Genomic DNA, 25,797 nt, shown 5'->3' with positions numbered 1-25,797 from the left:
CTTTGAAAAGTCAGTACCATGTGAATAAATTCTAACACATTTTTCTAGACATAGTTTGAGGCAAAACTTTTGACAATTTGGTATATAAAGTAATGATTCATTGATATTTATCAATCTCTCTCCCTCTCTCTTTTCACTGAAATTTATACATTTTTTTGGTGGGGAATGGTGTCAGATAATCAGCGCTATGTTGGAAATATACAACATAACCCCTAATCAATCATTAGCTACTCCTTTGTTTCACTTCCTTAGCTTGGTCATGAATCTCTAACTCATTGAGTGTTAGACCAGCGACCTCCAAAACATTGCCTAAAGGTAGGCAAAAGGAGAGGTTAGAGCTCACAAGGGTTCTGTGCTTCTACTTTGTAAGTACTGCCCATTATTTTAGTACCTGCAGTTCCTTGGAATGGTGCGGCACCTGTAAAAGGTTAATGAGCATAGATACTTTCAGGCATAATGCAAATTACAGACACTACACAGACATTTCATCAAGAAACAGACAAGCAACATGCATGCTGCAGGCACACTACAGGTGGCAGATATTACTGCAGCTCCATCACTGGGATATGGTACAGATTATATATTTATACATATTAGTGAGATGTATATATTTGGAGAGATACCATTCATAAGTACTATTTAAAAAGAGAGAGAGAGAAAATTGTTTTTCAACAGGTTTTAGGTGCACCTATCTTAGCTTGTTTTGCAATCAGATATTTACACCATTCTTGTTGTGACAGATCATGAGAAATCTCTTCGACTTTATCAAATAAATCAAATAATGTAAGAAACAAGTTTCTTTAAAAAACGACAACAACCACTGTGATTCACTTCTATCCACAAAGTTTTGCATTCACAAATTCAGGCACCTTGGCTTCGCATAAAACATTTTTAATGCTAAAAATAAATTGTGGTCTAAATCATCTACAATAAATATTTTAAGTAGATTTGAAGTCTCTGATCTGTTGAAAAGTAAGGTGGGGACTTTTGGATGAACTCTCAATTAAAAAAGAGAAATCAAGCTGTCAGTTTTTCTAAAAATCTTGAAAGATTTGCCTTCAAAATCACATTCATTATTCTATGAGAATCGTCAGGCATTAACGTACATGCATTAATACTACCATCATTGCAGAGGGCCCGCAGAGAAAGAGTTCTTCCATTCCCAGTTTCATTTAAAAAATAATCTCTTGTTATTTTTGTAACACTAAACACTAATACAGAAGTAATCAAATTAGCATTAGCAGTTCATGTTGCAAACTTCAATGTGTATTGCTACAACATCAAAGTAAAAATATTTGCATATCAAAAGTAAAAGAGGTGGGATTTAAATGGATTTAGTGTCTTAAACAAAACTAACTAGGCCTTGATGATAACTTAAATGATAAATAGTTCACAAATATAGAAATTGAATATATTTATATTTCTTTTTCAACAAACCCAAGGCCTGTGTACTAAATGCTAATGAAATATGAATATTAGAAAAAAATGGAATATGACAGTGCATATGGAAAATGTTGGGCTTCTCATAAACTGAGAATTCTGTTTAATTCATACTATAGTGTTTACAACTGTTTATAACTAAGAGTATGTAGGTGACAATTCTGTCTACCCATCTATCTAACTAACATATTACAATATTCTGAGTCTAATTATTCTCAGTAATTCATCATATAGAAAAAGGTAATGGAGTTGATAGAGTTGCGGGCAGAAACATGCCAAAATAATGTGTTTTCTACAGTATGCATCCCTCATTTTTTATCACATGGTACTATCGTGCAGTTTCTATCTGCCTACCACAATGTCTAATGTTTTAATATTCCTTTCTCATATGGTGATTTGGATGGCCAAACTGAATAAAACACACAATTTTTATAAATGAGTATTTTTATGCAACTCATGTCTGTGTGCTTTCTAGGGAATAGCATGTTTTTGCAGATGCAAATCTGGCCTTTAAAATAATTTATATTACTGCCTTAGCTCAGTCTCATCTTGACAGTGACCTGGTGAGTGACCACCATGTGCGGTACAATATCCTCCCTAGAAACTAAATATCCCTTAATATACTTATAGCGTTCTTTCCTCCTTGGTGCACACTCCTAAATTGCCCTAATAAGAAAAGCATTTCTTAGGTTTCATTAGTATGACTATGCACCAATATTTTATTTTGTTGTTTCACATTCCAACTAATATTTAAAAATATTCTTATGGTATTATTATGTCTCAAAATATTTCCAAAAATATATAAGAAATAAATGTATTCACATTTATTTTAATTCTATATAGGTACCTAGAAAAAAGAAAACTGATTTTTTTCAGAGATAAATTCTCACTATGTTCCCCAGACTGGACTAGAACTTCTGGATTCAAGCGTTCCTCCTGCCTCAGCCATCTGAGAAGCTGAGAATACAGGGGAGAAAAATACTATTTTATAACTCATTTTCATGATTTAAAATTATGTAAAATAATTCAAGAATTACTAATGGCAAAACTTCCCAGAGATACTATGAATAATATCCATCTCATTTTATAGCTATTAAAGGAGGTTCATGGAGCCAACTTGACATCTGTACTTAGAAGCTTTTGAGGCAGTAGCTGGGTATCCTTTAAAAAAAGACATACTAGGAATGGGTAAATAAGAAAAAAAAAAAAAGATTTTCAAGTAAAAACCTGGTATAAAATAGATATGAATTATTACTTTTTCCTAACCTTGTTATTAGGTGATCTGTAAATTAACTGCATGATATACTTGGATTAAGTTTTGTTTTTGTTGTTGTTTGTTTGATTTTAAGAAAACTTTGGAGTACTATAGAAGAATAATATGTATTAGCTTTCTTATCATAAAATCTTAAAGGAATGGACTAAAAAAAGGGCCAATTTCGGTTGGGCTTGGTGGCTCACACCTGTAATCCCAGCACTTTGGGAGGCCGAGGCGGGTGGATCACGAGGTCAGGAGATCAAGACCATCCTGGCTAACACGGTGAAACCCCGTCTCTACTAAAAATACAAAAAAAAAATTAGCCGGGCGTGGTGGCGTGTGCCTGTAGTCCCAGCTACTCGGGAGGCTGAGGCAGGAGAATGGCGTGAACCGGGAGGCGGAGCTTGCAGTGAGCCGAGATCGCGCCACCGCACTCCAGGCTGGGCAACAGAGCGAGACTCCGTCTCAAAAAAAAAAAAAAAAAAGAAAAGAAAAAGAAAAAGAAAAAGGGCCAATTTCTCTAATTTACGATCAATGAATACTGTGATTTCCATGTAGGTATAAAATGTCACAGTGCATTGTAGAATGTTATGCACAAAGATAAAGATATTTTCTTTTTTTCCTTTTTTTATTTTTTTTATTTTTTTTGAGACAGAGTCTCGCTCTGTCACCCAGACTGGAGTGCAGTGGTGTGATCTCTGCTCACTGAAAGCTCTGCCTCCCGGGTTCAAGTGATTCTTCTGCCTCGGCCACCCAAGTAGCTGGGACTACAGGCACCCACCACCATGCCCGGCTATTTTTTGTATTTTTAGTAGAGACGGGGTGTCACCATGTTGACCAAGATGGTCTCGATCTCTTGACCTCGTGATCCGCCCGCCTCAGCCTCCTGAAGTGCTGGGATTACAAACGTGAGCCAGCATGCCTGGACGATAAAGACATTTTCAAATGGATTCTAATTATATTAGAACAGTTTTAAATTTCAGATAAGAAAAATCAAATTGTGCAAAGATCACCTTTGTCATTGTTCAGTCATTTATTCATAGTGATATTATAAGGTCATTAGACTTTTTTCTTGGTGGGAGGAGGTGAAACCAGGATTATCTACACATCTCTCACTGGTTTGACTTTTCAGATTTGCTACAATATCTATATAATAGTGAATCATTTTATGCTCATGTAGAAATAGGTGGGTTTTTACCTTGCTTGTTTGTTGTTTTGCTTTTCTATGTGCGTTTAAGAAAGGCACTTATAGCTACAAAGCATCTTCATGGGAAATAATTCTATTCTCAGGAGAAAATAGACTAATTTTTTTTTTTTTTTTTTTAAGACTAAAAATGACCTCTTGGGAAGAAAGGACAGATCTGAATATTAATGTAATCAGTAGTTATCATTTAACAGGCAAGGAGAAATCAATTGCAGGCCAAAAGAAACTGTAAGTTAGATATCTCAGACTCAATACTAGAAGGAAAATTTCAACTTTTAAAGAAGAATTCCGTACGTGGATTAATTTTTCTTGGGTCTAGAAAGAATTGAAAATACCCATCTCAAGTCTTTTAACTATTTCAGATAAAAAAGATCCTACTTTTCAAGGTGATTCTTACAAAAGACTAAGCTTTGAATTTAAAAAGTCACAATAATTATGATAGTCTCGGGTATAACATGTCGTGGTGGTTACAGGGCCAGAGGATGGTAGTGCATTTATTTTGTTGTTATTGTTGTTCTTTTAAATATAAATAAACCAAAAGAGATAAAATGTAATGAAAAGACAATGGAATATTTAACATTATCTAGCTCAAACCCTTCTTTTTGCAGATTAACACTGCAGCCCCAAAAGACAATGGTTTACTCAGGGTCATACATCCTTCTGCAAAGCAAGGATGAAATCATAGGTTTAAAATTTCAAAAATTGAGAAATGTGCTTATTTCAAAGGTAAGATGAGTCAGTTGAAGGTAAATCAACTACGTATTGATGGGCATCTACTTTATGATAAGTGCTATGCTACATGCTTCATACAAATGTTTTCATTTCACTCTGTCACAGCTCAGGAGGTAAGAAATTTTGCTGATTTTTCAAACTCGAATACTTAAAGTCAAAAAGGTTAAATAAATTATCCAAGATCACAAAATTAGTAAGTTGACTGCATAGTCACCACTAAAACCCAAGTCATTCTCTTTCTTAAGCCATCTTCTTTCCATTTTACTGGATGTTAAAATATCTGAACTCAAGGCCTGTTCTATAATCAACCTAGCCTGGAATAATATTTGTTGAAAAAATGAAGGTAATAATCTATAATGCTTCCCATAAAGGAACCGAAATATAAATCTAATAAATAATTAGTAGATCTTCTGACTCCAAACAAAGACAAATGAAGTTTCTAAGCATGATGAAATACAAGGGCCGAGCATGGTGGCTCATGCCTGTAATCCCAGCACTTTGGGAGGTCAAAGTCGGGGGATCAATTTAGTTCACGAGTTCTAGACCAGCCTGGCCAACATGGTGAAACTCCATCTCTACTAAAAAGATGAAAATTAGCTGGGTGTGGTGGCAGGCACCTGTAATCCCAGCTACTTGGGAGGCTGAAGTAGGAAAATCACTTGAACCCAGGAGGCGGAGGTTGCAGTGAGCAGAGATCACGTCACTGCACTTCAGCCTGGGCGACAGAGCAAGACTCTGTCCAAAACAACAACAACAACAACAACAACAACAACAAAAAGATGAAATATAAAAGAGTGCACAAATGTCCCCTTCTTTTTTTTAATAGTATTACTATTCCAGCCTTTTGCCCCAGAAAACAAATGTAGCTAAAGTTTCAGGGACATTTCTCATTACACATGTTTATGGTCATATATGGCTGGCTTTCTTTCTCTAAAATAAACGTTTTATTTAATCTTCCTTTTGCCACATTCTACTGGAATTACCTTTATTGCCCATGGTCTCTTCTATATTTAACCAGAAATTTCATTGTCGTAGAAGTGGCAAATTGGCTGCCTTTAGAGGTGACTCACAAGGACACACAAATTTTTGGAATTACATATTGGCAGGCAATTTGCTCCTGCATACAATTCTAAACCTTAAGTTTTACTCTTTCTTTGGGGCACCAGTCATCTTACAGTAATGATCACATAATCACAGTCTTTAGAGTTAATTGTAAAGAACTATACTGTCAGTGAGTCCAACTTCCTTATGTTTATGTGTGAAGAAACTAAAGACCTGAGAAGTAAAATTGGCTGGGAGAAAACGTTCCCAAGGAACAGAAGATTCAAGACCAAATATAGGCTTCCTAATCCATTGCTCTTTCCATATGTTCTCACAATAAGCGTCAAACAAACACTCTGCTGACAAAGATTATCAAATATTTAAGGATAAGAAAGGAAGGCCAGGCCTTTATCCAAGAGTGCCACTTTGAAGTCTTTTCTGTTTCAGCAGTCTCTAGTTACGGGGCAAGATTTTATATGGAAACTAACCTTTGTGTGTGAACCCCTCCTCTGGGCTCACTTTTACGTCCCCCAAAGAATAGCAAGGCATTTTTTTTCTATTTTACATATTTTTATTAATTAGTATGTTTGAATTCGGAATGTGTTTTACTAATTTCCTTAATCCTGCAACTCTGTGAACATGAACACAGTTGTTTCTCGAAATCAATCAATCTTAGCACTAGGGATACTAATGTCAGATCAAGAGGTGTCAGTAAAAAGGTCTCAGAATTTACTACAAAGAAATGTGGAATGCTTTTTGTGAAATCCACACAAAGCCTTTCTTCTACTCAGTGGTGTGGAGCACTATGACAGTACCCAGCGAGTATCAACAGACAAATGGAAATATACTGTTACAATGCTATTATTAGTATTTATAACAGCTCTAGTGCTCTTGATAAATGAAGCCACATTAGTTAGTTTCAGGATCTTATTCTCACTTTGGCATATCCACTAGCACTTCTGAACATGCAATTAAAATATTTCAAAATGTCACTTATGTTTGTAGTATGCATTCTACAAGAAATGCATACTGATTATGGCCACTTGATTTGTACTAAGCCATATACTTTTAGAAACAAAAATATGTTAACATTTTAGGGGTTAAGAAATCCCTCCAACACTATTTGAAATAAAGTTGGATGAAAAATAAAGCTATGAATGATCATACAAATGTATAACTATGCTCTTTTTCTGAATTTGAAATAGCTCTTTTTCTTTGAAATTCCCTAAGTTAAAGTTAACTTTTTATTAAACAAATGGCAAAGTTGATTTGAAAGTTAGATGCTGACCCCTTCAGTGACTTTAAAACGAGCTATTCCTCCACTCAAGTTTTTAGAGACTGATTTTCATCTTTGTCCAAATAATATCAGAAATCCTTTGGCTCATAGTAATTATAGTTTAAAATCAAATTGCTACTTTTTTCCCATTAAAAAGAAAACTAAATTTTAGATTAGATAGATGAAGATAAAAATACACTTATAGATGTAGACACAGATTTATATCTACTCATAAATGTGTATGTATGATTACTTAGATAATATTCTTTTCAAATGATTTGGCCAATGTAACTCCAATATGGTGTTAGGTGGAAGCAGTCAGAGACCAAAGTTAAGCTATGAAAGATGCCCTCTGCAGCTACCTACTTCCTTGATCCTAACAAAAGGCAGGTCAGGTGATGTCCAGACAAGAGTAGAGGCATGTTGTCAATTACTTACCTATATGATAAACTTGATTTTGCAGACAGATTATGTTATGTGGCTGTCAGAGCCCACCTGAAGTTAATGTTTAATGCTTTAAAAAATGAAATATGTTTCTTTAAATTTTTAATTCTCTCTAAAATCAGTGTCACAGAAAATGCCTACATTCCTCCGCAACTCTGCAGTACTCTCTCTAGGTGCTATCAGAAGTAGATTTAAGTGTTCTTCCTGTTCTGGATATGTGAGGGAGAGTAGAAGAGATCACACCAGGGAAAGAGTGGATGCAGCTACTGTTAAATGTGGTGAGGTCAGTAAAGTAACTGGAAAAAAAAAAAAAAAAAAAAAAAAAACACACACACACAAGTCTGATGTCCTTCATAATAGCATTTTATATATAATGCAGCAGGTCATATGTATTGCACAATGGGTTAAGAGTTGTTTTGCTAATTATTTTGAAAAGGAGGAAATATAAAAAGGGATTCCCAAATTAGGAGTCTGAGGGAGATGACAGCCCTGTTGGGAAGATCAAGCCAAACCTTGGTGACATGCTTGGATGATACCACAATTCCACCTCCTATGGGAGAGAAAGTGGTGAAAGTTTTCTTGAGAAAATACAAATAGGGCATAAGTGTATGAGCCAGGAAAAGTGGGATAAGGAAGAGAAATAAGCAGAAACTGGGAGAGAAGTTGAAAGTGAGAGAACTGGTTGAAAATGCTTGTGAAGACTCCTCAAGGAGAGATTAACATGAAAGAGACAATGGGGCTAGAGAAAGCCTCCTCCTAATTTGTCTTTTTCTCTTCACACTCCCTTTTGCACACTGCTCCTGTATGATTCTCTCCTTTACAAAATTAATTGAAATTTTAAATCCACAATAATTATATATTTTTCATGTGCAAGATGCTTTGAAATACGTACACATAGTAGAATGGCTCGATTGAGATAATTAATCATATACATGATCCCATATACATTTTCCCACATAAAAAATTATCGTGTTTTGTGTGGTAAGAACACTTTAAATCTTCTCTCTTAGTGATTTTCAAGAGCACAATACATTGTTATTAACTACGGTCATATCTATGGTACAACAGAACTCTTGAACTTCTTCCTCCTATCTGTTTACTTGCAATTCTCTTCTAACATAGAGTTCATGTACCAATAGAAATAGAACAGAGGCCACCAACAATGGTGAATGGCATTCTAAAGTGTAAAATATATGAACTCTGACTATCATTTTAGTGGGCAAAAAGTAAATGAGAGTAGCACTTTTTAAAAAAGAAAAATTCAGTGATATACAACAGAAAGCATTTTCATATCAGATTGACACTGGCATGAGAAGACTTCACATTAAGTAGGAAGGTTAAGGACAGTGAAAAATGAATCTTTTATTATTCTTGGAAGCTGTATTATAATACATAAACTGATATATTCTATTAATTTAAAAAGGATTCTTTGAAGAGCTTGTATTTTATTCGCTGGTAGAATATGAGCTTTTTATTGTCTAAAATTGATTTGATTTCTAATAAAATATTTGCTTCAACCTTGGGCTGCAAGGCACCAGATAGTTCAATGTGAGACGGTAATATGAAAAATCATGATATTTTTTCATGCAGCTCAAAGCTTCATGGGCTACCCATCAAATTCATTTCCTTTGTACCTAAATCTGTCATAAATCTTGGCATCCAAATATGAAATATGGTTGCCAACAATAATCTACTGTCAATAAACTTAATAAAGCCTTCAAGTGATACAACGCTTTCTGGTGGCTTTAAAATGCTTCACAAATAGATTATTGATCTTTATTGTTGATGATGACATTAATAATAATCTACAAATAACAAGGAAAGAAAGGAATGGGGGGAGTGTTAATTAGTCCCAAACACTGAAGTTCTATTTTTCTTTTAAACATTCATGATTGAAAATAAATAAATGGGCCAGGCGCGGTGACTCATGCCTGTAATCCCAGCACTTTTTGAGGCCAAGGCAGGTGGATCACGAGGTCAGGCGTTTGAGACCAACCTGGCCAACATGGTGAAACTTCCGTCTCTACTAAAAATGCAAAAATTAGCTGGGTGTGGTGGCACGCATCTGTAGTCGCAGCTACTTGGGAGGCTGAGGCAGGAGAATCACTTGAACCCAGGAGGCGGAGGTTGCAGTAGCTGAGATTGTGCCACTGCATTCCAGTCTGGGTGACAGAGCAAGACTCTGTCTCAAAAAAATAAAAAATTACTAAATAAATAGCTAAAGAGATTCATAGGTAAATTCAAATTGTGATAGAAATTTCTATTTAGTCCATAGAAATTAATGAAAATTGATCCCACTTTTAAAAATTTAACAATTGTTTAAAAATTGGATAACCTTTAGAAAGACAGAAATAGTTTCAAATGTAGGTATTAGCGGGCTTTGATTTTTTTCCTCACTCAACAATGAATGAATCATATATATTTGAGTGGGTATGATACTCGATGTTTCTTTGCAAGACTTGTGTTTTATTCTCTTGAGGATCAATTGGAGAAAACACAATATGAACAATGGAGTTAGAAATAATTCTTAATGCTCATGTTCAGCTTCATTTTATGTCTGTCAGTATCCGTTGCCTAGACTAAATTTTGTTAATCACGGAAGGAAATCCCATGTTTTTCCCCAGAAGCTAAATATGTGCTTCATAAAAAAAAAAAAAAAAAAAAAAAAAAAAAATCAAGAAACAGACAAAAAACAACTTATATTACTTGTACCATCTTAGTTTTGATAATGATGTAGCATATTTCAGATTATGATGACTTTAAATTATTAGTCTTATATTTAGAAAAATGTGTGTTTTGTTACCAGAAAGCTCCAGTGTAGTCATGTTGAATACTTTTATGCCTAATTGTTTTATGTGAGATTTGTAATATGTAAAGTGAATATTGACATTCTGTCTTAAAGCAAGAAGCATCTTAATCTTATATATAAAGCAACAAAGAAATCAGAAGGCTCCTCATTCCGTAAAACTGTTAACGTTGCTAGTCTAACAGTATAACAAAGGGAAAGCACCTAGGGTACAGGTGTTGAAACTGTTAAAAACGCTGTGACAAAAATTCTTTTTTATTGCTATGTCCCACCATAGTGTCGGGGTGGGGAATGGGATGCCACATTAGTGAAGAGGACAATAAACAATATCAGATAGCTGTGGACAAAAACTTGCTACTAGGTAATATTAAGCAGTGCATGGAATGTGCATTTACTATTGAAAAATCAGGTTCAATAAGAATTTATTCATTTTACACATGCTTGTGACCAGGTGGGAGAGATACAAAATAGTAATGATATAGTCCCTGACTTCAAAGCCTTTGAATTTAATTGGAAATCAAAACACATCTAAGTGAAATGATAAGTAACACTATTAGACAGTGAGAATAAAGACTGGCATTCCAGATCATATGATAGTGCTTGCCGTATTAAGCATGTCAGTAGAGCGATGTTTGAGAGTGCAAAAATTCCTGGTATGACACAGAAGAAAATACGTTTTCTATTATCAGATTATATTGCAAAAGTCGAACCACTTTTGGTCTATGGCTGGGAGAACCTATCAGAATTGATATTTGTAATACTGATCATCTCATTGTCTATTCTCATCTTTACTATTTCTTTATTTGACAAAAGGATTAAACAAATTATCAGTCAAAGCTTCAGCTTCAATTTCAGGTAGTACCAATTTTTTTTTTTTTTCTTTTTCTTTTTTCCTTTTTTGAGACGGAGTCTCACTCTGTCGCCCAGGCTGGAGTGCAGTGGCGCCATCTCGGCTCACTGCAAGCTCCGCCTCCCGGGTTCACACCATTCTCCTGCCTCAGCCTCCCAACTAGCTGGGACTACAGGTGCCCACCACCACGTCGGGCTAATTTTTTATACTTTTAGTAGAGACAGAGTTTCACAGTGTGAGTCAGGATGGTCTCAATCTCCCGACCTCGTGATCTGCCCGCCTCGGCCTCCCAATTTTTTTTAAGGATCACTCATTCAGCCATCTGATGCCTCACTAATCTTTTCTCACCAATGAAAATTGTCATTAACTTGAAGAGTTCTAAATATTACACGTGGTTTCTTTGTGATTTTAAGAATAAAACTCTTTTTATTAATATCCAGAAATAATAATTAATTTCTTTTTTGTTTGTTTGTTTTTTGAGACGGAGTCTCGCTCTGTCGCCCAGGCTGGAGTGCAGTGGCGCGATCTCGACTCACCACAAGCTCCGCCTCCCGGGTTTACGCCATTCTCCTGCCTCAACCTCCCGAGCAGCTGGGACTACAGGCGCCCGCCACCATGCCCGGATAATTTTTTGTATTTTTAGTAGAGAGGGGGTTTCACCATGTTAGCCAAAATGGTCTCGATCTCCTGACTTCGTGGTTCACCCGCCTTGGCCTCCCAAAGTGCTGAGATTACGGGTGTGAGCCACCTCGCCCGGTCATAATAATTAATTTCTCTCACCCCCTTCAAGATGGACTTTTCATTATCATCTCCTTATTTTATAAATATCTTGAATTTTCAACAGTTACTTACATGTAGTACATTAGTTAGGAATTGATATATTTTATTACAGATATTACTAAAACAAAAGAAGTATATTGTATTAGGAAGAGAAAAAACACTTATTGAATGCCAAATATTGCCAGATAATGGTGTAGATGTTTTAAAAGTCATAACAACTTTTAAAATATTATCATTGCAATATTTTTTCTTGCAAATTATAAAATCAAAGCTCAGAAAGTTTAAAACTTGCCTGAGATCACATAGCTAAGAAAAAAATTTAAACATATGCACATTTGAACCAAATCTAAACTTTCTCACCAAATCACAGTACTTCCCAATATAAAAATATTATCATATAAAAGCATGTTTACTTTCTTTTGATACTAAGGCTGTATGGGCTATTAAACAGGATGTTAAGCTTCTCCTTTTTGAGGCTTTAAATAATTTTTAAAGTGGAATTTCAGTGTGGAAATAATGTTTAGAAAATAGTGACTTACATAATCATGATTTTTCAGATGAGGAAATTAAGGATCAGAAAGGGAAGATTTGTTCTCCAAGGTCAAACCCAGCATTCTGGAGGAAGAGGCAGGACTGAAAAAACCATTTATCCTGGATATTAATCAGTACCGATTCATTTATGAGATGTATTCTTATGTAATCTTAAGATAAGGGAGTCAGGATTCAATGAACTCAGATTTTTAACAGGATGTTCCTCTATTAATTGGGCCATACATATAATATTTAGTTCACTGCAACAAATTTTGAGTGATACTTATGAAATACGGCCAAACATCAAAGAAAATTCTGAGTATGGAAGAAAAATAACCAGCTGAAAAGTTTTAGATTTATATGAAGCTAAGGAGCATGCATCTCTCAGTCACTATATATGCAACGCTCTCCACCATGTTATTTTAATACCAGATGATTTTCATTTCAAAATGGCCAGCATGGGAAAATACAATTGTGCAGAATTCTTAAAACATTAAAAGAACTTGATCATATGTCACTCCAGAGATCCTCAGAGGACTAGGGAAGGGGAAAAGTTGTGGGCTTAGGCTGCATAATAAAGAGTCACAAACCTACACAAAACCTCCATGACTCGCACTATGAAGAGGAAAGGACAAAATGAATAATATGAGCGCCAAAGTGAAACTCAGGTAGACAATTTCTGAGAATAGTCTAGTGCATGAAAATGTACACTTGGTGAAATTTTTTTAATGTACCACCATATTCCAAATTTGGCTGAAATACAAGTCATATTTCCTCCTAGAGTTGGGAGGTAAGGAAGAAAAACAAAAGGAGAAAAGGGAAAGAAGAAAGAAGAAAAATCTTATTTTGCCTCCTGAAGAAAGTCTTCCATTGATGACTGAGGTTGGTCCTGTCCTGACATCAAAAAGCCTGCTAATCAGTACCAATTCATTTATAAGATGTTTTCTGGAGCACTCCACAGACAGCAATGGGCCAAATTATCTGGGGAAATAGGTCAGGAAAAAGAAGAAACCAGGGATAAGGGCTTCTAATTATAGTTTTTATTAAAATGACAATTGTAATGAAGTGTCAAGATTTTACTCTACTATAAAACTGACTCAGAGAAAATAATCTAGGGCTACCTATATAGATACTAGTTCTAATTCTTGCAATAAAGAAAATTAAGCTAAGTATTGTTTCTCATATCTATTGTATATAGAAGGCTTTTAAAGAAAGATACGATAAATGCCTACTTATTTATCAATATTTTATGTTTAATGTGGATTAAAGTCTTCAAAATTAAAATCCACCCATGTATTAAAATAACCGTATATTTTCTTTTTTTGTCTTTTGGTCTTTTTTCTTTTTTATTATCCTTTAAGTTCTAGGGTACATGCGCACAACGTGCAGGTTTGTTACATATGTATACATGTGCCATGTTGGTGTGCTGCACCCATTAACTCATCATTTACATTAGCTATATGTCTCCTAATGCTATATATTTTCAATGGAAACAACTATTTACAGGCAAGCACAACATAGATTTAAATGACTTGCTATTACTTATGACACTCAACTGGGTAAATGTTTAATAATTACCCATTTTCCTGATAAGATACTGATTATTTTTAATGAAATAAAATAATTTTTACTTATTAATCTGAAAAATCAAGTGGCATAATTGTTTACTCTTGTTTAACCATGAATTTTGTTCTAAATCCTGTCAAGAATGAGATAAAAATAGTCAACAAGACTTTGTCAATGGCAACCAAACATGTTTCCCATATTATTGTATTTACTGGCTTTTCTTTAAGAATTTTATGGGCTAGGTGTGGTGGCTCACCTCTGTAATCCCAGCACTTTGGGAGGCCGAGGTGGGCGAATCACGAGGTCAAGAATTTGAGACCAGCCTGGTCAACATGGCAACACCCCATCTCTACTAAAAATACAAAAATTAGCTGGGCGTGGTGGCAGATGCCTGTAATTCCAGCTACTTTAGAGACTGAGACAGGAGAATCCTTTGAACCAGGGAGGCGGGGGTTGCAGTGAGCCAAGATCAAGCCATTGCACTCCAGCCTGGGTGAGAGGACGAGACTCCGTCTCAAAAAAAAAAAAAAAAAACCAAAAGAAGAGGAAGTATTTTATGGCCAGGCGCAGTGGCTCACGCCTGTAATTCCAGCACTTTGGGAGGCCGAGGTGGGCGGATCTCCAGAGGCTGGGAATTCAAGACCAGCCTGACCAACATGGAGAAACCCCATCTCCACTAAAAATAAAAAAATTAGCCGAGTGTGGTGGCGCATGCCTGTAATCCCAGCTACTCAGGAGGCTGAGGGAGGAGAATCACTTGAACCCGGGAGGCAGAGTTTGTGATGAACCAAGATCGCGCCATTGCACTCCAGCCTGTGCAACAAGAGGGAAACTCTGTCTCAAAAAAAAAAAAAAAAAAAAAAGAAGAAGAAGAATTTTATATTGAAAGTCGATATAAAACCTCCTAGAGTTATTAAAAACCAAGCCTGTATCAGATATTAAAGTCCACTGATGTTTTGACTTGCATTTTGTAACCAGGGAAATCATAATTGTGAAGTGATGGCATTTATGAACAACCACATTATGAGGGCTGCAGATTCTTTCAAAGTAAGGCAAATGCTCACCTGAGGAAGCAGGGATTTACTAGAGCTGAAAGGATTGAAGGACATAATGGAAATGCTGTTAAGGGTTGTGGTTAGAGACCAAAGGCTGCTTGGGAAAGTTTGACATTCTTATTTGGTTTAATACACTCAAAGGGATATGTGAGTAAGACAAGGCCAGCTTTAACATTCACACAGGGTAGGCATTATTACATTTTAAAATAATTGAACTTTCAGGACCAAGGGTATATTTTATTTTATTTTCTTTTTTTCTTTTTTTTTTTTTTTTTTTACTATTCTTGTAATATACAAAGTAAACCAATTTGAAGCTGCTGTCAGAGTATAGAATATGGTCAAGGGCTAAAAATGAAAGACTAGATAAGTAAATAAATGTAACAAGTAAACAAGTAAAATTGGAAAGACTAACACCTTGCTTTACAAAATAGAAGTACCTTAAAACCATAAAACAGATGGGCCAGATAATATTATCTCTGGAATGTGTCTGCTGAAAATCGAAAATTTGGTAGTCTTTCTAAGATACAGAAAACACGGAGCATGTATGAGTAAAAGTATTCTTGTGCAATAATGATTTTGCTCGTGTGAAGGAGGAGCCTGTATTATATTAGTCATGAAGGAGAAAAATGATTCTGATGGTTTTGGAGATACACTATTACTCATATTTAGAACTTTCCAGAATGATGTGTCCTCTCAGAATATTTTTCATGGCTTTTCATAAAACACACTATAGTTGGTTGGAGACAATTAATGTTCATTGAAACTTAAACCTTCCTGGGTTTAAGTTTTTGGTAGGAGATTCAACACACACACACACACACACACACACACACACACACACACACACTGAAAGGGAAGGACTGGATGAATTTGATGGGTTTGTAACATACTGCTTTGTCTCTCTCCTCCTCAGGGGGATTGTCTCCTCCTGAAATCTCTGCTGGCAGCTCCACAGTCTGAAACAGTCACAAGTCAGAGAACTACAATACAATTATCTCCTTGCTCTAATGGTTTTTTCCAGACAGATGTAACCCTAGGTCCTAACTTAGGCTAAAAACAGTGAGAAAGTCTATGAGAGAAATGCAAGCCAACTAAATAAAAGGCCTTTCTCTTTTGCAGTTGTTATTAATTTCTCCTAGCTTGCCTTTAGTCTCATTCCCCTGCCCCTGCTGCCCACCCTGTGTCCTTTAAGATAGCCCTCTCAAAACCTCATTAAAAGGGTGAAACTCCAGCACTTTTGAATGCTTATTTAAAACTGCTGAATTGGGCCAGGTGATAAAGAATAGTGGGAAGGGATATCCTTTCCAAAGGAGGCTATAAAATACTACCTTACATGCTTAATTCGTCTTGGCACTCCCGCATATTTTGGTTAATTATCAGAAATTAGCTTGAGGGGAAGATTAATCTTTTTACTTAGCCAATACACAACTGGTAGTTTCTACTTAGTCAAGTCCCATGACAGCTTCCACTATTTCTTATCATTATCTAGAAAAATGAGAGGCTTGTGTGGTGGAAGAAAGTCTCTATTATCCAATTTAGTTCATTAGATATCTGGCTTTTGGTTATGAAATGAAGCACACTTAACTTTACAAAGAGAGAGAGAGAGAAGAAAAAAAAAAAAAAAACCTTTCATATTGAGTGGGGAAGTATTGTCTTTGTGAGGAAGTTCTGCTTTGTTTCCTCCCCAGGTCATGAGAAGAATTACATTTAGTAATCAAAGATAGAAATTCATGAAAGAAAGGAAGAGAGAGAGAGAGAGAAAGAAAAAGAAAGAAAGAAAGAAAGAAAGAAAGAAAGAAAGAAAGAAAGAAAGAAAGAAAGAAAGAAAGAAAGAAGAAAGAAAGAAAGAAAGAAAGGAAGGAAGGAAGGAAGGAAGGAAGAGCGGACGAACTGCAACACTAAGATTTCATCTACTGACAAATGAATTCATAACTGGCATGAGAAATAAGAACACATCTGGGAGTGGTTTTTTTTTTTTTTTTTTTTTTTTCCTAGAGTAGATTTGAGCTAGGAGACAAAGGTGTCTGCCATGAATTTACACCTCCCACCCTCAAACATACTCCTTCTTGCTATTGCTGTTTTACTAGTGATTTTTTAAAGTTTGGTTTTTCTAAAAGAGAGAAAGTAAATTCACATAAATTCAAGCAGCACCATCTTTCACCAAATTTCAGGTTGTATTTTTTTTTTTTTTTTTTTTTGTGAAAGGAAGTAACTCAATCCATTTGGGTAATTTTTCTCAAGGTGAAATGGAGATAGATTACAATAGAAACTAATATAATTTTCACTCTCAAGCACATATTGGATACAGTGAAATCTGAACTAACCTAACAATAAAAAAAAAGAAATTGGAGATTGTGACATGTACTGCTTATCACTCCAGGAATATTTTGCCCCAGTGGGGTTTTATTCTGTATTTACCTCATTCCAGCCACTTCTCTGCTGCTATAACCACCATCATCCTCCCTGCTTTTAATGGATTCAGTAATCTTAATGCTTGGCTTTTGTCCCCTTCCTCACATCTCAATTATTACTTTTCTTCCTCCTCGAATGTTACTAAAACAATCTGCAAAATTTTAATATGGTAATCTTTTATTCCAAAAATGCACCCATCACTCATCACACTCAGTTAAACATCTTGCACGTCAACCAAAGTGTGCTCTGATTTGATTCTAAACCATCTATGTAAACTCATCTCCCCAGGTAATACTGTCTCCACTCTCATACCAATGTCCCCTGTTTTCCCTAAACATGCAACAGCATTTCTCAATCTCTGCTCAATCTGTGTCTTCACTCTGTCTTTCAGTACCTTTCATTCTCCCCTTCACCTATCTAAAATCTGTTCAGTCTAGAAGTCTTTTCATAATCTATCTCTATATCAGAAATCTTTTGTAAATGTGATTTTTGTCTCTGTTACACACCTGGCCATTTAAAGGGGGAGATAATTTGTTTGTGTTGTAGTGGATAATTACATTAATATAGGTTGGGCATTATAATCATCTTGATTACCTCACTCTTTGTAAGAGGCTTAGGCTCACTGGCAGACCGTTTAGTGTACCTGGACCAGAAATTGACTCTGAATGTTAAGGCTGGGTCATGTCATTCGACTATTTTTTCTAGATGACAGTGGTCCCTTCTAGATGACAATGGTTCACCATATATAATCTTTGTCTTAACTGTAGGGCAGACTTAGAATTGGAAAATCCTTTGGAGGAAATTAAAAAAATCCTGCACAAAAAACCCCAAAAACCGAAGTTTTAAAATAAATGTAACTAGCCAGCTGAATGACTCATATAAAAAAAAACACTATGTTAAATTTTCATAACAGTGCACACATTTTAGCAATGGAAAATGAAATACTGGTGTTCAGATTAAGAAAAAGTGGAGCACTCATCATTTCCATAATAATAATTCTGACAATTAAAGAGAAAATTATTTTAGTTATTTAAAAAATTTCCTTTTCATCTTGAAGAAGTGATATGACTGCCATTTAATATCACACAGCCTGAGGCTTCTTAGATGTTCCCTAAATGTTAAGTAAATTATAAATAAAGCCATCTCAATATTTTACTGCTCAGATGACCTTTGCAGTTCATCTTTCTAATCATGATTTTTTTTTTTTTTCTTTTAGAGAGAGTCTCATTCTGTCGCTCAGGCTGGAGTGCAGTGGTGTAATCACCGCTCATGCAACTTTGACCTCCTGGGCTCAGGCGATCCTCACATCTCAGCCTTCTGAGTTGCTGGCCCCACGGGTATGTGCCACCATGCACAGCTCATTTTTGTATCTTTTGTTGAGATTGGGTTTTGCCATGTTGTTCAGGCTGGTCTTGAACTCCTGGACTAGAATGATCTTAATGGCGTGTTCATGGTTTGTGCAGCTATTTCTAGTCCCTCCTCAAAAGGAGACGATTTATCTACAATGTACCATTTACTGTGCATCCTTATCAAAATGTTCTAAAACAACTGACAAGAATATTTGTTTAAACAGGGAGAGAGAGATTAATTCTGATTCAAAAGTTTTTGCAGTCCAGGGATCTACAATTTTAATAGAGTGATTCTGATGCAGATGGCTTGAGGACTACATTTTAAAAAACACAGATCAAATTTATGCTAGTTACCAATAAAGCCAGAATTATTGAGCCACCATTACCTGGGACATTTGAGCGAAATAATCCTTCCTAAACTTAATTTACATAAACACACAGCAGGTGTTTGGGTTTATTTTCCTATTGCTTTGCTGCCAGAATTCACAGAGCAATTGGAGCCTTGGTTTCAGTCTACATGGAGATATTGTTTTGTTTTATTTTCCTCCTAGATTAAGAAATGTGAATATAACCTGTGCTAGTTTTTAAGATACTGCTTATTATATATGCATATCGTTCATACAAGCTAGTTAAGAAACTCAGGGTAGTACAATTTCTTTAAGAGCTAGTAAAATTTCTTAACTCAGTTGTAACTTCTAAGTGACCTCTGGCAAGGAATTCTTTTGAATATTTCTAGCAATGTGGATCTAATAACTTTAAAAAAGTAGATGATTCTGTACTTGGCTAACCTGAATTATCCTACTGAGCTGCATGTAATATTCCTTCCTAAGACTTTACTTGCTAAACTACAAAATCATTGAGCTGAGCGCTGAAAGTTTCATTTGTGGATGAACTCACTCTACACTTCCCACATGAGGAACATAAACCTTAGACAGATGAGGCAACTTTCACTACTTCACAGAACTGCATATGAAAACCTGGACTCCTGATACTTTACACTACAATGATACATTTTATATATGCTCTGTAGCTACAGAGAATATAAGAAATCCTTCATCTGCCTGACGAATCTAGTTAACAATTAGTGACGTGTTCTGTAAAACAGTGTTGATTGCTTAGAAGCAGGGGAAAAAAAAAAAAGTCCTTTTGGTTTTCCAAAAAGTGTTAAAAGAAAAGAAAAAGGTGTCTGATATTTAAAAGGTATCATTCGGCCCGGCACGGTGACTCACCTCTGTAATCCCAGCAATTTGGGAGGCTGAAGCGGGCTGATCACTAGGTCAGGAGATCAAGACCATCCTGGCTCAAGGTGAAACCCTGTCTCTATTAAAAATACAAAAAATTACCCAGGCGTGGTGGCGGGCGCCTGTAGTCCCGGCTACTCGGGAGGCTGAGGCAGGAGAATGGCGTGAACCTGGGAGGCGGAGCTTGCAGTGAGCAGAGATCGTGCCACCGCACTCCGGCCTGGGCGACAGAGTGACTCCTCCTCCTCAAAAAAAAAAAAAAAAAGAAAGCAAAACTAACACTGTCACATTTTGTTGGTAACTTACAATAAAATTCTTAGGGCACAATAGGTCTGTTTCAGAACTGTTATTAATAAAACCCCATTTATAATGCACATGAAGCAGCAGTATGCACAGTGCTTGGGGTTCAGGCTCTGGGGTCTGACCACCAGGATAACATATTGGGTGAGGCAAAATGAGTAACTCTAAGCCTCGGTTTCTCATGTGTAATCAGATTGTTGTGTGGTGATTACATTAATTAACACATAATTCAAGCAGCAATGCCTGGCACGCAGGAAGTGGTAGACAAATAAGACTTACCTCTTTAATTTAGGTAAAATCTATCTGTGGAAAGAGAGGCTTAGTAAGATAATTTAAGGGCCTAATGTCTCAGCTTCTAGATACTGTAGATGAGATCTGACTCCAGCATCTATAATTTTAACTATTATCATTATTTAAAACCAGAAAATAAAAACTCTGAACTTTGTTCCATTTACATAGATACAAGATACTTCAAAATCACATATTTAGATCAGATTTTCATGCATGCATTCTCTCTCTCTCTCTCTCATTCTCTCTTACTCTCTCACTTTTCCCAACTCTCTTCCAAGCATTCTTAGATCTCTGGGACTTAGAAGTTATATATACATTTAGAGATGAGGCTGAAGAAATGGCTTCTATGCTTGGACAACCTCTTTCATTAATACTTGTTTCACATTGCTAGTCTTCTCTGAATAGTTATAGGAACAAACGTTGCTTCATTTGCGTGAGCAATTTCCTACATTGCTTTCCCAGTGTTAGTTCCTGAAGGATTCACAAAACAGGAACTGACATTCCCCTGGAAAACTTTGAGAAAAAAAAAGAGACAAAATCAAGCTTCTTTCTTATCAAGAAATTTGCCATATAGGTGCAACAGTGCAGCTTCAAGGACAGAAACAGGAATGGCATGTCTGAAAATGCCCAGTGACTCTTTATGCATTGTATAAGGGTGACATTCAAAATCTTTAACTAACTGGTACGGTAAGGGCATGGAACATTCAGAATGGACACTGGCTGCAAATAACCAGTAAGTCTAGGCTCTGCATTCTGGCCTAAAACAGCCCTGTCTCTAGAGCTGAAATGGCTCTTTGTTCCTGGTGCAGTGCTTTAAACAAAACAGGCTCTCAGTAAGTATTCTCTGACCGAGAATACATACAAAATGTTAGAAAGGGAAGAAAAGATTATAATTTTATGCAGGATCCTGAAGCTGTTACATAAGTTCATAGAAAGTGATAATGTTTGTGGAGGTTAATGTATGAATGAGTTGTCCAGAAAGAGAAGGCAGAAAAATTGTAACAGGGTAAGGGAAACAAGATGTATACAGGCACATGTGTGGTTGAGAACCTGGAGTTATCCTATGCCACTGTAGAGTATCCTATGCCAGTTTCTGTTTTTCAGTGTTTAATGAGACTTATGTTAACTTAGGTGACATTCTTGTTCACATAGAGACATGAAAACTACAAATTCTTAGGCAGTTCTTTACTAAGGCTGGATTCAAAATAACTGGCAAGTGAACTGAATTGATCTTTCAAAATTCAATGGTTAAAATATTAAAATGTCATTTGTGCAAAAAAGAAACTATGCACAATAATGTGTTTAGAAGGTTAAGGGATGAGAAGCATGGAGTTTAGGGACGATTTTAGGAGATTAAAAAGAAGATTCTGATCATGTGCTTTGCTCACAAAGTCTCCAACCTTGGTTTGAAGGCTAAGCTGTCTTTTGTTTTTTAATTCTGGCATAATATCCTTTATATACATCTATAGCCATTTTTTTCTTTGACCAATTTTTATGTTCTTCTTCTCACTGCATCTTGAGTTTGTGTAGGACAAGGATTCCATGTGGTTAATTTTGCTTTTATTACTGGAAGCTAAACAGTACTGGGAACAGTGTCCACTCGACACATATTTGCAAAATAAAGTCAAGGAGGACCAGTGGAGATGACATAGTGTCCTTGTGTTTATGACTTGGCTTTTAGAGGCACATTTTTAATGAAATCAAAGAACTACATCTATTCTTTAAATATATATTGAGACGCTTTTCAGCAGATGACACTGAGTTGGGAATACTGGTTCCTTTACTCACAAGGCTTAGTCTCTTGGAAGAGTGAGGCACACAAACCAATTTTTGTCTGAGTTATGATATTAGCTATGCTAGAAGTATGCATGAAATACACCTCAGCCAGTTCCTATTACTCAATTTCAGGGCAAAAGTTGGCAATGATTTGTCTTAATTGGGGGGTGTACTATAGACTGGGCACCAAATGTTCAGACACAGAGACTATGGATACCTCATTTCTTAAATTATTTGATTCCTGTATGAGGTTTGGAAAATGCTACTCAAAACATTTGGCTCAGAAGACTTATGTATGTCAACATGCTCAGTTTGAATGTAACATAAATATCATGGGAGCAAGAGAAGAAAATATAAGAATATTTCCAGCATCCCAAGAGTCTCTATAGGACCCAGTGCTTTTCCTAATAAGATCCAGTGATTTTTACCGTTGAAAGTGCACTTCAGTTTATACAATTGTCTATGTTGGCCACCAATCAGAGTCTGTGTAGTTTTCATGCAAAAGTATAAACAATTTTAAATAGAGAGAGCGAGCAGAGTAGGAAAGACATCGTATGCAGACTATCCATTGAAGAAAATAATATGAACCACGAGAATTGTTTGATTCTAAATGTGTAGGAAACTCTATTTGGCCCAATTTTAGAAGCTATCTATTGCTAGCTATTAGACTCTTTTATGATTAGTTTTGAAAATACAGTCTGAAATTACAATTCATACAAACCAAATAACCAAGAGGATAAAAATCAATTGTGTTTATGACTGATTTTTTTTTTCTTTTTGCAATGTCAATAATTGCTTTCCCTTCTTGCAATTCAACATTCTTCTTACCCACAAATCTTATATGGATTTAAAACAACTTTTTAAATTATAATTTTTGTGGTAAATTATTTTCACTTTAAATATCCACATTGTATTTATATTGGCTAATTTTAAATATCCAGCACATAGAAAGAGAACAAATTTAAAACTAGTTAAGATGTTAAAAGTCTTTAGCACAATTCTATGATTTTGAAATGAGGAAACTGAGGCATCGAGAAGTTGATGCATTGCTTAATTTATTTCCTAAGAAGAAATTAAAATGGGGACTCTCAGGTTCCATTTTGATGCTCTTCTTACTAAATTATGTTCTCTCACAAGAATAATAGGATTTCGTCCTTTAAAACAATTTTGAAAACAGATTTTCATTTCAGCTTTAAAAGTAATTGGATGCATGGTCTGAGGAGAGTTTTGTTCCCCATTTGCAACAAGGCCAAATCTCAACATAGAGGGCCTCCTGTTTTGCTTCAACAACTGACAACATGGAACCTTTGGGCTAAAGTTGGTGAAGAGTCTGTATGTGATTTCTTCCTTCTAGTTTTTCTTGAAAGTTAGAAGAAAAATACATCCCTGCTTACTCAATTCATATCCCACTCTCCTCAAAAAAACAAACGACAATCAAAACCCCAAAATAAAAATGTATTTCTCTTCCTTTACTTTCATACCCAAAGGCCTCCACACTTTTCCTGCAATTTAAGAGCTATTACTCTGTAATTTGGGGCTAACATATTAAAACTGCCATGGAACACTTTGTGGATAGTAAATCTTGTCACAAAACAATGACACCTATCCCGAACGAATAATTAGAGAAATCAAAAGAATATATTTTTGTCCTGAACACCATTATGGATGGGAAAAGAAAGTAACATACTTTTAATCCAGTTGAGACATTTAAGCATGTGTGACTCAAAGTTGAAATGACTGAGTTATAACTTAAATAGAAATTCTGACAGTGTCGTTCTTGCTTGCAATAATATATGCTGATTGGAGAACAGTGCTTTGCAGTTACTTGGAGAGTAACTTCCAAGCTCTGACATCCAACCATCAGCAGTCAAGAATCCGCAATGAAAATCCTTTGACTTAAGCAGCCTTGCTTTGGAAATCTGATGAGTTATAATGTTGATGGTCAGAAACAGCATAGCATGTTTAACGAGGCCAGGTTATCTACCTAAAGCATCTTATGTGCACTGAAGATTAATTATCCTGAAAATTCCAAGAGAAAAATGCATTTTCACTCTGCAGAAATACTTTTATATGAAAATGGCCATCCTGTCCGGATATTGCTTGAAGATTATCCATAATAACTTAGCTGGGGCTGCTTCTGCACGTAGGAAAATACTACCTTCTTTTGAAAAAAATATTTTAAACGTTTTCTGCTTGAAATACTACAAAACTTCAGGTATTATTTTGTTTTTGATGGAAAGATAAAGATATAAGAACAGAGAAGGAAAAAATATTTAACATGACCATTTCCAGTTAACAAGTTTTGTACTCTCTCTTATTTCTTTAGATGCTGGCATAGAATGAGAAAGAAACCTAATTTGCACTGGAAGATTCAACAGCATGAGATAACATCTCTTGTGAGAGATAAATGCTTAGAATTGTTAAAATCTTTTGCTTTGCATGATTGGTGAGAGGTGATTTGATATCTTACCATATGATCTATGGACAGAAACGCTTGAAGAAAAAGCAGAGGCTTGAAAAATACTCTAGTCAAACAAATTTAACATAAAGCTGTTTTGATAACAGTTATTCATTGTACTTTACAAAAGGCTAGAAAAAATAAATTTCATGTTCTCTAAAATTAGCCTTCAATTTTTAAAATGTCATCTTATATAACTAGAATTATAAAACTACAGATTTTTTAAGCAATTCATATATCTGCATGCTTTGCTTGATCCCAATTGCTTTGTCTCCCAGTTGTGAGTCAGGATGTAAACATAAATTTACACTGCAGAAAACATTTATCATATTGTATTATTCTATATAAATTAATGTATAATTAAAATATAAATTACTATACCTTAAAGACCATGTACTAAATATACCACACTAGAATTGCAAATCATATTAGAATATAAACCAACAGAAATAAAGAGTTGCTGAATTTAAAATAACTGAATGCAAGCTAATTAACATATATTCATTTCCTATGGATTCTAGAGCATGCCTTAAGTGCTTTGTGTGAAAAAGCATGGCATAAAATATGAATTAAAAAGTAAGCACTCAAGCAAAACTTACAGCAATGACTCTGAATATTGCTTACTTTCTCTAAAAGAAAATCTTAGTCAATGGAATAGAAAGCACCTCTCTACTCACCAAAATTGTCAACAGCATTAAAAAAAAAAAAAAAAAAAAACACCTAAATAGTTCATCTGACAGAAAGGACTTTCTAGTTTGTACATGAATTGCCTGAATGATGGAAATGGATGTACAACAATTTCATTTCCATCTGTTTTGTGCCGGTACTTCCAATACTTCTACTTCTGTTGTCCAAAGCTCTGAAACTGCACCTCTTCTGCTGCTATTTCTGCCCAACTCAGGAAGGTAAAGAAAAAAAAAAAAAAGAACTCCATTTGTGCTCCTCATATGCAAAGATATAAAAAATAAAATTCAGTAAGTCCTCAAATAA

The 25,797-nt window shown here is 35.4% G+C and overlaps 1 protein-coding gene across 17 annotated transcripts in view; it reads right to left on the bottom strand.

The window, feature by feature from the left end:
• The window catches only part of PCDH7 (protocadherin 7), a 427,911-nt gene that overhangs the window by 158,838 nt on the left and 243,276 nt on the right, over positions 1 to 25,797 (bottom strand). For 3 of the 17 annotated variants that reach the window (XM_065544846.2, XM_045392224.3, XM_065544847.2), the window contains one exon: positions 392 to 418. The exons of the other annotated variants lie outside the window; for them this stretch is intronic. In XM_065544846.2, the coding sequence (XP_065400918.1) occupies positions 392 to 418 (27 nt within the window). The remainder of the gene's footprint in view (positions 1 to 391; positions 419 to 25,797) is intronic. 17 annotated transcript variants of the gene reach the window in all.

This window comes from Macaca fascicularis, chromosome 5, assembly GCF_037993035.2.
Source record: "Macaca fascicularis isolate 582-1 chromosome 5, T2T-MFA8v1.1".
NCBI lineage: Eukaryota > Metazoa > Chordata > Mammalia > Primates > Cercopithecidae > Macaca > Macaca fascicularis.
The sequence above is the reverse complement of the archived record's forward strand: the minus strand, read 5'-3'. Positions and strand labels throughout refer to the sequence as shown.